The sequence below is a fragment of the Eurytemora carolleeae genome, unplaced genomic scaffold (genome assembly GCF_000591075.1).
Source record: "Eurytemora carolleeae unplaced genomic scaffold, Eaff_2.0 scaffold1432, whole genome shotgun sequence".
Lineage (NCBI taxonomy): Eukaryota > Metazoa > Arthropoda > Copepoda > Calanoida > Temoridae > Eurytemora > Eurytemora carolleeae.
Window position 1 is genome coordinate 2701 of NW_019397430.1, and position 14715 is coordinate 17415.

Here is a 14715-nt window from a genome sequence, read left to right on the forward strand (position 1 = left end):
CATTTAATTGTCTATTATTAAAGGGACTGTAAGCGTAATTTTAAATGACTCTCCATGCAAATATGGCAATTCCCAATTTACAACGGTACCCTAAAAAGGTTTGTCTGATCAAGTATTAATTAGTTATCAATGTTTATAATTATTTTTAATTGTGATTTCTCTACAAAAGTAACTTGCGCATTTCTTCTACAGAAAAACATAGAGAAATTATCAAATGAAATACTTTTAAACCTTGAAAAACAACAATATCGTCCCATTATTAATCAGATATAAAGGTTCTAAGGGTATCATTGTACATCAGGCATTGCCATCTTTGCATGGAACGTCACTTGAAATTACGCTAACAGTTCATTTAATGTCCTCGTTAAACTTTTAAAAAAGGATTTGTTCTGTTCCTCCAAGAATTTGGTGTATTAGATTCAATTGTATGGAGGTGAACACTCATTTTAGTATAAAATATTTACAGAATTATCTTCTAAAGAGAGGGGGGGGGGGAGCCAACACATCTATTCAGTTAAAATCTCGGTTTTTAATCTAAAGCTAGGAATTTGATTTCTTTACAAACATTATTTGTGGCGTTTAGTTGAATTCTTATAATATTGAGAATCAGAAAAAAAAATATTCCTAGAGCATCATAATAAAACAATGATGTAAATATCCTCGTATTTTCACCTCTAAAAAATAGATTTTTGTTATACAACTAAGTTTTTGTTGCGTAAGCGACCAGTTCTCTTTTAAAGGGTTAGATATAATAATGTCAACAACACGTTTAGAAATTCGTAAGACTTAAAGATTTTAGATGTTAGCTTATCTTTAAAGTTTGGATAGTGTAAGTTTAAAGCCTTTGAGATTCCGGTTTTATGAATAAATTTAAAGTTCCTTTAGAAAATTGTCAAAATTGTTTTAAAGAAGAGAATTATGAAAAGACTAGAAAATTTTCATATTTCTTTAACAAACAAATTTCATTTTGATTTGTATTGACCGGAATTGAAACTCAACCAGAAATATACGTCTTCATAAGATTTATAAAGTTCCCTTGTGACACGGGATAGCTTATGCACATTGTACATTGTGCCAAAGTATGTACATTGTACATATAGAAATGAATAACTTGGCATTTAGAAAAGAGGGAGAGCAAGTAAAAAATCAGATTTTGCAGCTTCTTCTTCTGGACTTCGATGTTCTGCAGCTCGTTGTTCTATACCTCAATGTTCTGCAGCTTTTTTTGTTCTTCACTTTCTTGTTCTGCAACTCCTGGTTCTGCAGCTACTTTTAAAATTCGGTGATGGTGATGGACCAAACCTCTGTAGAGCAGGAGCAGCTATTTTTTAAAGCTCCTGTTTCTGTAGCTATTTGTTTTGAAGCTCCTGGTTCTGCAGCTCCTTGGTTAGATGCTCCTGGTTCTTCAGCTCCTTGGTTAGATGCTCCTGGTTCTACAGCTCCTTGTTTTGAAGCTCCTGGTTCTTCAGCTCCTTGTTTTGAAGCTCATGGTTCTGCAGCTCCTTGTTTAGAAGATCATGGTTCTGCAGCTCCTTGTTTAGAAGCTCATGGTTCTGCAGCTCCTTGTTTAGAAGCTCCCGGTTCTGAAGCTCCTTGTTTTAAAGCTCCTTTTTTAGCAGCTTCTTTACAAATCTGTTACAATTAATGTTAGTTTAGAACTGGACCGCTCTACTGGAGTATGGAGTCTAAAATAAGAAAAGATTATAAACTGACAAAAATGTATTTGTTCCTAAATTTTTAATTGTTTAATCGTTTCAAAGGCTTAAAGTTTTTTTAAGCGTAATTTCATTAACAAAACAACATGTCAGATTCACAACGGTTCCATTTAAGGCTTTGTCTGATCAATTATAAATTGTTTGCTAAAGCTAATTGTTCTTGATGGGTGCTCTAATAAAGTGACTTGAAAGTTGCGCATTTCTTGCAATAGAAAAAATGTAAAAATTGCAGAATCAAACACTTTTAACGCCAAAGAATAAGAAACGAATTTGTCTTAAAGATTAAGGTTTTATGGGTACCGTTTTGAAACGGAGGTACACTTGAAATTACAACGACGTACTGTCCCTTTAAGGAAGTAAGTAAATGTTATCTTACCCTTTATTCCAGCTTGATAACTCTAGTTGACTTCCACCTGAACAAATAAATCTTTAAAAAATCTTAATCTATATAATAAAACTCTTCGCTTACATATGTATACATAAGGGTGTATATATGTATAATGTATATATGTTATCTTTAGCTGGACCAAATTCGCTAACACTTTTTTAGGAAACCCAAGGGTTCTTTGGGGGTAACTAGCCAAAGTTTCCCGAGAAATTTAAGTTTTTTTTAAATCCACGGGTAACGCCGGGTACTAAAGTTATATGTTTTTACCTTGCGGGGAATAATGAGCAGTTGAAGACTCATACGTTTCAATTCTACATTATTGTTCTCATGTTTAAATGCAAACAAAATAATATTTTAAAAAACAATAAGTTTTTAAGAATTTTTTTATAGCAATTTATTAACTTCTGTTTTAAATGTCAGTTAAGCGCTTGAAAGGTATATATTTTATTGTTTTAAAGGTTAGATTTAGATTAATCTTTCAATTAATCTAAATTTAATTTTAATGTTTTTTAAAAAGGGTTTAAAATTTAACCGAGAACAAGTCCTTTGAGATGAATTTTTTGCGCTCCCGTTTTCAGGATTACTGTGAAGGTGTGCTCCCAGATGTTTGAAAGGGGAAGAAGTTCGAGTTCTCATAGAACTAAAATATACAGATATATAATCCCAGTTTATTAACTCGAGTCTTGCAGAGCTTCATTTATAATTTTCAGTTTTAATAGTGGGTATTTTGAAACTCCTGCCTAACACGGCAATTTAAACACCTTTGAAAACATTTACTTAGTTATAAAGCAAATTGACAAGGGATTTGAGTCTTTGCTACAAACTTGCAATTCGGATTTTCGGATCCCTATATTTTAGCAACCCAATGCGTCTTACATATTTCAAACTACGAATTTTGTAGCAAAGATATAAGGATTAGAAAATTTGAGATTGAGCCAAAGACTCAATTCCTTTACAGTTTTGAATTCAAAAATTTGATGTAAAACTTGCACAATCTGCTTCCTGTTGGAAAAAGATATTCAAAAACACTGAAGATTTCTAAATTGAAATCCAATTCATTCATTCAATACTCGTTAAAAGAGTAAGGACAAACACCTGATGATGCCAAAGTTTTTGGCGAAATATATTGAGAAGAAAATGATATAATTCTAGTGCTTAGAGAGTAGGGTTGGGATTTGCTTAAAAACGATCTAAAGTTTGAAATCCAACAAACTGGAAATATTACGTTGTTAATAAATGGAGTCATGGATGCCATAATCTCAAATTTGCTAATGCTTAGATTATTTGATTTAACAGAATTCTAATTTTGAAATATGTGCGGTCTTCTGCATGAGGTAGCAAAGATGTAGGGATTTAAAAATCAGAGTTTGCTGCAAAACCCTAATTCCTTTTTATATTTCTTAATACTGGATAATTTTTTTTTATTGTTTATACATTTATTTATTAATTCCTACATTTTTTTTTATTTATATATAAATATTTTACCTTGAATGTGAAGCGACGGGTAATGATGAATATTTATTTAAAAGTGTTATTTCTGAAGTTGAAGTTAAATCTTCTCTGGGTAGGGACAGGTTGTTTGGACGTTTAGTATACGTTGTTGTACTTGAAGATCTTTAACACAATGGATTAATATTTTACTTCAACTAAATGAAATGAAATTGAAAGATTAATAAATAAAATCAAAAAAGGTTTGGAAGAAGGTTTGGTCAATTGGTGATCTTTTTGTATATTTATGATGCTCCTGAGTTTGATAATTATGAATGACTTAAATCTAAAACAACCGGATCATTCTTAAGCTCAAGCTATCATTTCTGTAAAAAACCTGAGATTTGCCACAAACCTAATTTTATAGTCCTTAAATCTTTGGAACCGGATGGCATAAACACTTTATATTTTAAACTTTGCCTTTTGATCTAACAGAATTCATAGTTTGAAATATCAAAGGTCTACGACATCGGACCGGTTGCAAAACTGGAGTTTGTGGGAAAAAAAAACACATTTTCTTTATTGATATCTACAAATGTTGGACCAATAAATAAAAGACGATTTTTTGCAATTTGGCGAGTTTTGCTTCAATAAATGGCTCACATCACAGAAGCAGCAAATGAACCCGCTGAACCTAGTTCAATTTGAGAATTTATAATTCTATTTTTCAAAACTGCCATTTTTTTTCCTTTTCCAATTTTTACAAGTTCATTTATTTAAAACTTCATTTTTAGCACTAAAAATTTTTTATAATTGTTTTACAATTAGAGATCTTGCAGAAAATGTTCTTTTCAGAAAAGCTAATTACTCCATTTTCCTCAATGTGTTTGTTGTTTGTTGGCGGCCTTTCAGTGGTGAAAAAATACTCTGATGTTGCTTTGAACTTGATAATACAGCCTATAAACCATTCAAATATTATTTCGGAGAAAAAAAATCCATATTTGATTTGATCACTTTTCAATTTTTGTATAATTTTTTTAAATGTTTAACTACGGAAGCAGAAAGGCGATATATACATATTAATAATGCAGATTAGCCACATTCTTCTTATTTTTTTGTATGAGCCATATTCAAATGCTTGTTCTAAAAACTATTCTTTTAAAGAATTGTAGAGAGGTTCCAATCCCCGGATAAATGAGATGTAATCCGGGAGAGAGCTCAAAGGAATCAGTTGGAACCGAGGAGAAAGAAGTCTCAAGCTATTCTTGAAGCACTTAATCATTATTCTTAATATTAGATAGTATAAATCAAGGAAAGGTAGAGAGCTCAAAGGAATCAGTTGGAACCGAGGAGAAAGAAGTCTCAAGCTATTCTTGAAGAACTTAATCATTATTCTTAATATTAGATAGTATAAATCAAGGAAAGTTCATTGCGGTCGTGTATACTCTGCGTACATATTGAATTGAAACCAGAGATGGAATTTAAAGAATTTGAGCCACGGTTTAAATCCGCCAAAACCCGGTTTAAATTAAGCGCCGGTTTAAATCTTGAAACATTTTATACGATATGGAAACAACAATATTTAAACCGCGGCTTAAATTTAAACCGCCGTTCAAATTCTTTAAATTTGGCCACAGTTCTCTTTGGGCGGAATTTGTAAACAAGTATAGATGCATCAGTGTTCGTTTAGTATCCGAGGAGGTTAAAAACATTAAATTTTGAAAATTTTGATAATTCTCATAAAAGTTTTCTATGACCAGAATATTTCATCGATTTTTTATGTGAAAGATGGATCCCATTTCAGGCTTCGACATCCGTATTGTGTTTACATTACCGCCCAGAGACAGTACACTGCAGTACAAAAGATGTGTACACTTCTGAAATAAATTTCCTTGCCTTACAATCCTTGGTATAAATATATCTTCACAGAATCTATATCCTTTGTATCTTGTGACCATAAAGTATTTGATGACATGAATAACGATTTTCCGATAAAATTCTTTCCTGACTTTTTATCTTTAATTCAGAAACTAATCTTGTTTCCTATATAAATAACAAAACTTTAGAAACATCATGTTCTCAAATAATTCTGTGGGTTTCTCTGCCATGGGAGTGTCTGAGATTTTGCACTCAAAAAAAAACAAATAAAAGTTTAGAAATTATTTTTCAAAAATAAAATTTTATCTGACTTATTAAGATTTAACAGTTAACTCAAGTATACCCAATCCCTAATGAGTCATGTCTTACAGTTACGATCATTAGATGTGGCTAAACATAAAAATAAGAATAATGTGGGTGGCTCAGACGCAATACTAATATATAACGCGACTGGCCGTTTTCCACTCGCTAATGAGATATTAGAAATATTAAAATGATTTTCCTGTTTTGTATCTTGATGATACACTCCTGTAGGTAGAGGAAGGGAAGAAGGGGAAACTGAAACAAATTCATCTTAATATTATTTACATTCTAATCCCGGGCAATCAAGGAGTATAGAGTACTCCCTTAATCAAGGAGTATGGAGTACTGCTTTAATGAAGGAGTATGGAGTACTCCTTTAATTAAGGAGTATGGAGTACTCCTTTAATCAAGGAGTATGGAGTACTCCTTCAATCAAGGAGTATGGAGTACTCCTTCAATCAAGGAGTATGGAGTACTCCTTTAATTAAGGAGTATGGAGTACTGCTTTAATGAAGGAGTATGAGTACTCCTTTAATTAAGGAGTATGGAGTGCTTCTTTAATCAAGGAGTATGGAGTACTCCTTCAATCAATGAGTATGGAGTACTCCTTTAATTAAGGAGTATGGAGTACTGCTTTAATGAAGGAGTATGAAGTACTTCTTTAATCAAGGAGTATGGAGTACTTCTAAAGGGAAATCCATAAGATATTGGATTAAATACAGAACAATATTTGAATCCTGAGAACTTACCTGATTACTTCTATTTGTTTACGAAATGTTATTTTAATCAAGTAGTTTCAAAAAACTTTTTTGTAGATTTCAAAAAGCAATTTGTCAAAAGTATTTGAGCCTTTGTCACAAACTATGATTTTCTAATATCTATATCTTTGCAACCAAATCCCGTAGACCTTAGATATTTCAAACTATGAATTCTGTTAGATGAAAGAATCTAAGGTTTACACCATCAGGTGGAAAAAATATAGGCATTAGAAAATCAGAGGTTGTTACAAAGACTCAATTCCTTATTCCTAAAATATTTAGTATTTACCTAAAGATGTTTGTGAAGAACTAGTGCTGCTATTTGTCTCTTTTTCAACCGAATTCTTCCGCCTATACCTGGTTCTAAACTCAATGCTATGGTTTTCGCAACAAAGTCTAATTTTAAATCCCTATATCTTAGTAACCAGATGTTGTAAACCTTTTATATTTCAAACTATGAATACTGTTTGAGCCGATAGTCTAAGTTTAAAATATCAAAGGTTTACACCATCAGGTTGAAAAGATATAGTGATTAGAATATTTGTTTGTTTGTTGCAAAAACTCAGTTCCTTTAAAAATTCATAACAGGGACTTTATATTTAAAGGAACGTGCACGATTTACAAAGGTACCTTTAAAACATTCGGCTCAGCTAAAATGATGAGAAAATCCTTGTTTTTCTCAGTAAAACCGGTTTGAATATGGTATGCAACTAATTGAAATTACGTTAACACTCCCTTTAAAAATTTCTTTTCTATTAAAGTATTTGAAATATTTTCATTGATCCATGGTAGGTCCTAGGACTTCTAATTTGAAGTGGAGTGCTGTTTTCAAATTGGGAATTCATATTTTATTAAAACAGTTTCAAATGTCCTCTTACCGATAAATGTGAAAAAGCTAAATATAGAATATAGTAGTTGATCAGTCAACATATAGAAAAGAACATTGGTCTGGATATTTGTTTTCAAATAAAGGTTAAACAATGTAAATATATGAAATACCTAGTTTTGGTTGAAGCTAGTGCCTGAATGGGAGAGGTTCCTCTAGTTTCATCCATAGATAAACTTTAACAAGAATATTCATACTTTTCGATTTCAATTTTAATTTAAATTCAGTGAATTGTCTACTTTAATTGTTAGTAGATGTTTTTTAACCAATAATACTTTTCAATTTGTTTTGTGTAAAATGTTTTGTATTATAATAGATCGAATAAGACCCCCCCCCCCCCTTTGAGATAATATTTCCCTCTTTCTATAAGTGATTTTTGACAAAAATTGTTTTTCTTTGAATTATATCACATATCTAAAATTAACCATGAAAGATGTTAACAAGGAAATAATTACTTCTATTTTTGTTTTGTATAAAAAGACTGTTATAATGATAGATGCATTAATAAAATTATAGTAAAATCTACAAGGTGAAGGGAAAGGATCAAAATTAAAGCCCTCATTATGTATAATTTTCTCCTTTAAAACTTGATTATTCGTTTATTTGTTTTAAAGTAAAATGAGACAAGACTTAAAATTTGAGCATAAAAAAATATCTTTTAAAAATTATGGAGTTATGCCTGGAGTGGGTTGTTTTAGGGGATTTAGTTTCAGCGGAGGAGAAACTTAGCCTCCGAGGATCCTGGTGCAAACTTCCCAGCCTCCGAGCCTGTACAGGAGAGGACAAGGCCCTCATAACCTCATGCTTCCTCATATCCCCTAGCCTGGGACTATATAGCTGCTGTTCTATGGTAGATTGTCGAGATAAAATATGTGAGTCTAGTTCTCTAGTTTCTATACTCGTACCACATGTACCACTTAACCTCCTCATATCTATAGTGTTTGGAATTATATTAACCGGCTCCAAGGAGTTGAAACTTAGCCGTCTATCATCAGGGTTGGGTCCAAGAAGATGTGTGCTGATATTAGAAGACGATTTACGTCTGAAAAAAAAATATATTTTTTACTTTTCATTCTTCTTCTTTTTTAAAAAGAAACTGGGGCCTGATTTAATGAAAAAGAGAATACTCATTTGAATCATAAAATCATTGAACTATTTTCCTGATTTTCATCAAATTTCATTAAATTTCTTCAAATTTATTAAGTTTAATCTAAAGCTGTGTGCTTTAATTATTTTTTAACCCAGCTTCAGATTTTTTAATAACCACATATTTGGAAATATGTTGTTATTAGAAAACCGATCGGGCCCAAATTTTTTGTGGGACATCACGTGACCACAGGGATGGTTTATGAATGATAAAAAAAATGTGTTTTAAAGGTTTTTAATTTTGTAAAAAAATTTAAATTCTTAAAAATCCGCTATTTTTTTTTTAAAAATCCGCAAAAATTTTTTCTTCTTTGTTTTTAAATGTAAACAAAAAGAACATGTTCACAATTTTAATAGAAGAAGCGCCCTTAAAGCCTAGTATAATTAAATTCCAAATAAAGCAAAGATATAATTAAACTAGAAAACTTCAAATTTTAAGTCTTCCAATTCTAGAATTTAAACATGCAGTTCAACGTGTAATGTGTCAATTTTGATTTTCATAGATTCAATTCTGCCAACATTTAAAACGTTTAAAAATTCGTTGTAATTCCAAATCTGAAATAATTGAAAAATAAATATGCTTATCTACATGTTATGAAATATGAAGACGGTTTCTTTAATCTTTATACAGGGATGCCCCTTAAACCCTTAACCCTATAAAGCCTGGGGGGTCTGAATCTATGTATGACAGGGGGGGGGGGCGTCAGAAAAGACCTAAGAGAATAGGTATAGGGTTAAAAGGCATGTTCATAGCCTTATTTTTCAAGGCCAGCTCATTTAAACCAAAATTAGATCGATAAATTTGGTAGTTTAGGTGCTAGTTAGGGTTGAAAAAAATACCAAAAAAGGTCAAAAAAAGTTTTAAAATCTATTTTTTTTAACAAAAATAAAAGTGTGACACATTCTACGTCCATTTTCAAGGGCTTTTCAAACATATAGTTTTAGATCTGTACCTTTAAGTCATAAAAAAGTTATGGGATATTTTAGATATTTTTACACTTTTTACCCTATGCTTAAAAAAAATTACAAAAAATCCTTAAATTTCTATTTATTAAAAGTAAAAAATTTCACGATGATAGTGTAAAAAATGAGAGTGCTGGAGCAAAAAAAAAATATGGGGTGGGCTAAACCCTCCCCCCCCATAGTTTAGGGTTAACGCGGAAAGTTTCCCCCGGAAAATGCTCTCGGCTACACGTTTTACACGTGTAACTTAAATCAAATAATTTACGTAAACAATATAGTATAAAACTAAACTTTAAATCTAAATATATATATCCAACATGAAATGTTTTTGGACCAAGTATCTCAGTAAAGTTCTAAATTTAGAAAATGTTAAAATCTAAAATCAATACCTTGTCGTATCTAAAGATTGACGTGTTGGAGTAGGAGACAGCCAATTGTTGCTCTAAAATAAAACAATTAAAATACACCGGAGCTGAGCCCAAAACTTCAGACAGGGTATCATTTTGAAACTCAGTATTGGAAACCAGGTTTCACGAATGGGTACGTGTAGATATCTCAAAAAAATTTGAAAAAAAAACTATTTTATATTGTTATCTATATATTTAATTTTTATATTTTTTTTTCTTAAAGTAAATCTTCAAAAATGTTAAGACCCCAAAAAGGAAACTCGGGAGTTTCGTTGAACGATACTCTTTTAAATTTCTGGCTCTGGATCCTCCCAATCTTTGTTTACAAACAAAGTGAACTGCAGTCTGAGCTCGTACACATTTCTCCCAGTACGATTTATTTGTGATAAAAATATGGGGTTTTCTATTATAGCTTCCTTGGAAAATATACAAGGTTACCCACAAAGGATGAGACATCAGACACGATTGTATGAAATGTACACTGTCTGTTTCCTTATATTCATAACTCCCTACAACTCTAAACAGGTTTTACTTCTTACCAAATCATTAAATAAGCCCTTACAAGACCATATTAAAGGCATAAGATTTAATTCAACCTAAGAATCGTAATTTTTCGAGGGCTTCAGATCGTCTTTACAGTATTATCCTTTGTGGGTAACCCTGTCCTTAAAAATAGACGTATAATTGTACACTTTTACAATTTTAAGGAGCAGTGTCTTTTTTTAAATTTTTTGCTGTGGGAAAAAGACATTTGTTCCTCATTATCGACAAGGAATATTAATAAGCAGAGATAGGAACTCCTATCACGAGATATATTATTTTTAATAGAAGTCACGATTAAAACTATGAATTACAACGACGCCTGTAGACTAAAAAACGATATTAACCCTATCCCTGCTGGGGTACTTGAAAACCAGGATACGCTGGGGGTCAACGGAGTGTTCGCGAAAAATGAAATCATTCAGTTATATTATATAGCTGACTATTTAGATATTACTATACATAATTCCGAATGTTACTGTGGTCATTCAAATATAATTAACATATATATTTTAATATTTGTATTTTATACAATTTTCGAGTGTATCATTCCAATATAATTAAGATATATATATTACAATATTTGTATTTTATACAATTTTCGAGTGTATCATTCCAATTTTAAGAATTTTTCATTTTGAATCAAAATTTTGACTAATCCTATCCTTTACCCCCATTCATGTTTCGCGAATACTCCCTTTAACATTTTAGATGAGTTTTAAGATAATTGTAAAACTAACATATCCCTTATAACAACCATCGTTCAGAATCAAAATAGTTTTCTAATAATATTTTAAATGACAAATAAGAAGAATGAACGATTTCCAATCAAATCAGATTTCATGAGAGCAAAAAATCAAAAAAAGGTTTATCCAGCAAGCTCAATTTGTTTTTCTACGACTAGTATGTTTTTCCAGAAATTTACATTTTTCAGAATTTCCGTTTCTAAATCATTGGAGTTAAATGAAAACAAAGTTTATCAAAACTTCAGGATATTTGTAATAATAATAAATACTGCTATATTTTTTACATCTTTAAGCGGTCAAAAAGAATTTATTAAATGACAAATATGAAATTAAAAAAAAACTTGAATCCATGTTTAAAATAGCTAGCTACATATATGTTTTTCAATAGAGATATAGAGTCTACAACTTCAGTACTCATATCATGAAAGGTTGTATTTTTAGACTAACATTTTAGCTAACCGTGTATTCAAACTAACATTTCATTTAACTCTGTATTCAAACTAATTATTCTAGCTAACCCTGTATTCAAACTAATTATTCTAGCTAACTCTGTATTCAAACTAGCTAACCCTGTATTAAAACTAATTATTTCAGCTAACCCTGTATTCAAACTAGCTAACCCTGTATTCAACCTAATTATTCTAGCTAACTCTGTATTCAAACTAGCTAACCCTGTATTCAAACTAATTATTTTAGCTAACCCTGTAATCAAACTAATTATTCTAGCCAACCCTGTATTCAAACTAATTATTCTAGCTAACACTGTATTCAAACTAATTATTTTAGCTAACCCTGTATACAAACTAATTATTCTAGCTAAGTATGTATTCAAACTAATTATTTCAGCTTACCCTGTATTCAAACTAATTATTCTAGCTAACCCTGTATTCAAACTAATTATTCTAGCTAACCATGTATTCAAAGTAATTATTTTAGCTAACCCTGTATTCAAACTAATTATTCTAGCTAACCCTGTATTCAAACTAATTATTCTAGCTAATCCTGTATTCAAACTAATTATTTTAGCTAACACTGTATTCAAACTAATTAGCTAACCATGTATTCAAAGTAATTATTTTAGCTAACCCTGTATTCAAACTAATTATTCTAGCTAACCCTGTATTCAAACTAATTATTCTAGCTAATCCTGTATTCAAACTAATTATTTTAGCTAACACTGTATTCAAACTAATTATTTCAGCTAACCCTGTATTCAAACTAATTATTTTAGCTAACCCTGTATTCAAACTAATTATTTTAGCTAACCATGTATTCAAACTAATTATTTTAGCTAACCATGTATTCAAACTAATTATTTTAGCTAACCCTGTATTCAAACTAATTATTGTAGCTAACCCTGTATTCAAACTAATTGTTTACTGAAGGAGAAATGTTTCTGAACCTCATTCTATCAATTTAAAAAGAGAGGTATCGATAAACTTAAACTAAATAAATTACAAAAATTCTAAAAGTAAAAAAAAATATACTTACCGGTAAACGAGAGCATTGGCTTGGAGAAACTAGAATATAATTTGGAGCAAAGGGAAAATGATTAGAAATAGGAACAGAGTAGGGAGTAGGAACGGGAATAGTGCTTAGAACGTGAGTAGGGCTGGGAATAGTATTGGGACTAGGAACGGTTAGGGAGTTGAAATTATGATGCCGGACATTGTTCTTTAATTTCTGATCCTGCCTGAAATTAGAGAATACGTTTTTAAGGGTTTCATGATTTGAATGACAAAGAAAATAATCACTTTCAGCAAACTAACTCTGATTTTCTATTCCTTATATCTTTCCAATCCCTAAGTCGTAGACCTTTAATCTTTGAAACTATGAAGTTTGCTAAATTAAATAGATAAAGTTTAAATTATATTTCAAGTGTTCAAATCCTTTTTAGCATCGATAAGTGTTGTTCATCGTGGTGCAAAAAAAACGTTTTCAGAATAATTAATTCTAAACACAAAGTTTTCTTAAAAGTATTTGCAAAAAACAAACAAAAAGCTAACGTGTTAAAAAGATCTTTTTTGTTTCTTTTTGCAATTTTTTTTGGATAAAATAAGTTTAACCAAGTACCAGTTTTATCAAAAGTGAGAAAAAAAAACTATTAACACCACTAGTTTTCAAATTTTGATAGATTGAATTTACAAGAAGGAATTTTTCTCCATAACGAAAATTGAACAAAATTTCTAAACGAGTTCAAGAATTTTACGAATGGGATTGTAAAATTCACATTAGTTTCATGTAATTTTACCTTGAAGTTGAACTTGAAGAGGAACGTTGTGAACTATTCTTGTGATTTGCATCCATGGACCAAGAAATACTCTTTCTTCTGTTAAAATATATGTATTCTGCTTGAAACAAAAACTCAAATAATCAGATTAAAATCTATCCTGAGGAACTTTTTGTTTCAAGAAATTGAAATTTTACTTTACATTGTTAACTTTCTTTTCTAGACTACCTTCTCCCCTTCCTTTCTAGACTACCTTCTCCCCTTCCTTTCTAGACTACCTTCTCCCTTCCTTTCTAGACTACCTTCTCCCCTTCCTTTCTAGACGACCTTCTCACCTTCCTTTCTAGACTACCTTCTCCTATTCCTTTCTAGACAACCTTCTTCCCTTATTTTCTAGACTACCTTCTTCCCTTCCTTTCTAGACTATCTACTCCCCTTCCTTTCTAGACTACCTCCTCCCTTCCTTTCTAGACTACCTTCTCCTCTTCCTCTCTAGATTACCTTCTCCCCTTCCTTTCTAGACTACCTTCTCCCCTTCCTTTCTAGACTACCTTCTCCCCTTTCTTTCTAGACTACCTTATCCCCTTCCTTTCTAGACTACCTTATCCCCTTCCTTTCTAGACTACCTTCTCCCCTTCCTTTCTAGACTACCTTATCCCCTTCCTTTCTAGACTACCTTCTCCCCTTCCTTTCTAGACTACCTTCTCCCCTTCCTTTCTAGACTACCTTTCCCCTTCCTTTCTAGACTATCTTCTCCCCTTCCTTTCTAGACTACCTTCTCCCCTTCCTTTCTAGACTACCTTCTTCCCCTCCTTTCTAGACTACCTCCTTTCTTCCTTTCTAGACTACCTTCTCCTCTTCCTCTCTAGACTACCTTCTCCCCTTCCTTTCTAGACTACCTTCTCCCCTTCCTTTCTAGACTACCTTCTGCCCTTCCATTCTAGACTTCCTTTTCCCCTTTCTTTCTAGACTAACTTCTCCCTTTCCTTTTTAGACCTCCCCTTCCTTTCTAGACTACCTTCTCCCCTTCCTTTTTAGACTACCTTCTCCCCTTTCTTTCTAGACTACCTTCTCCCCTTTCTGTCTAGACTACCTTCTCCCCTTCCTTTCTAGACTACCTTCTCCTCTTTGTTTCTATAACATTTCCAATAAGTTATCCTATTTTCATCCTTTCCGTCACTTCACAGTCAACAGCGTTATAATTTTCTTTCCTTTCTATCCTTCTCTTCATTTCCTTTCTATCCCTGTACGCCCTCCCCATACCTTTATCCATGTCGTTCTGATTTCTGTTTGACTCCTCTCTCCCCATTCCTTTCTCATCTTTCTC

General features: G+C 31.7%; 1 protein-coding gene across 5 annotated transcripts in view; it reads right to left on the reverse strand.

The window, feature by feature from the left end:
- Positions 1-1270: 1270 nt before the first annotated feature.
- The window catches only part of LOC111714245 (uncharacterized), a 46075-nt gene continuing 32630 nt past the window's right edge, over positions 1271-14715 (reverse strand). For 3 of the 5 annotated variants that reach the window (XM_023489305.1, XM_023489307.1, XM_023489306.1), the window contains exons 9-21: positions 13410-13487; positions 12650-12851; positions 9855-9907; positions 8036-8398; positions 7470-7511; positions 6760-6833; positions 5912-5967; positions 4400-4488; positions 3589-3717; positions 2648-2743; positions 2371-2414; positions 2092-2128; positions 1271-1685 (exon numbers count right to left, since the gene is read on the reverse strand). In XM_023489305.1, coding sequence (XP_023345073.1) covers positions 1625-1685; positions 2092-2128; positions 2371-2414; positions 2648-2743; positions 3589-3717; positions 4400-4488; positions 5912-5967; positions 6760-6833; positions 7470-7511; positions 8036-8398; positions 9855-9907; positions 12650-12851; positions 13410-13487 — 1324 coding nt within the window. In that variant the 3' untranslated portion in view covers positions 1271-1624. The remainder of the gene's footprint in view (positions 1686-2091; positions 2129-2370; positions 2415-2647; positions 2744-3588; positions 3718-4399; positions 4489-5911; positions 5968-6759; positions 6834-7469; positions 7512-8035; positions 8399-9854; positions 9908-12649; positions 12852-13409; positions 13488-14715) is intronic. The other 2 variants (XM_023489308.1, XM_023489310.1) reach the window with 2 other exon arrangements.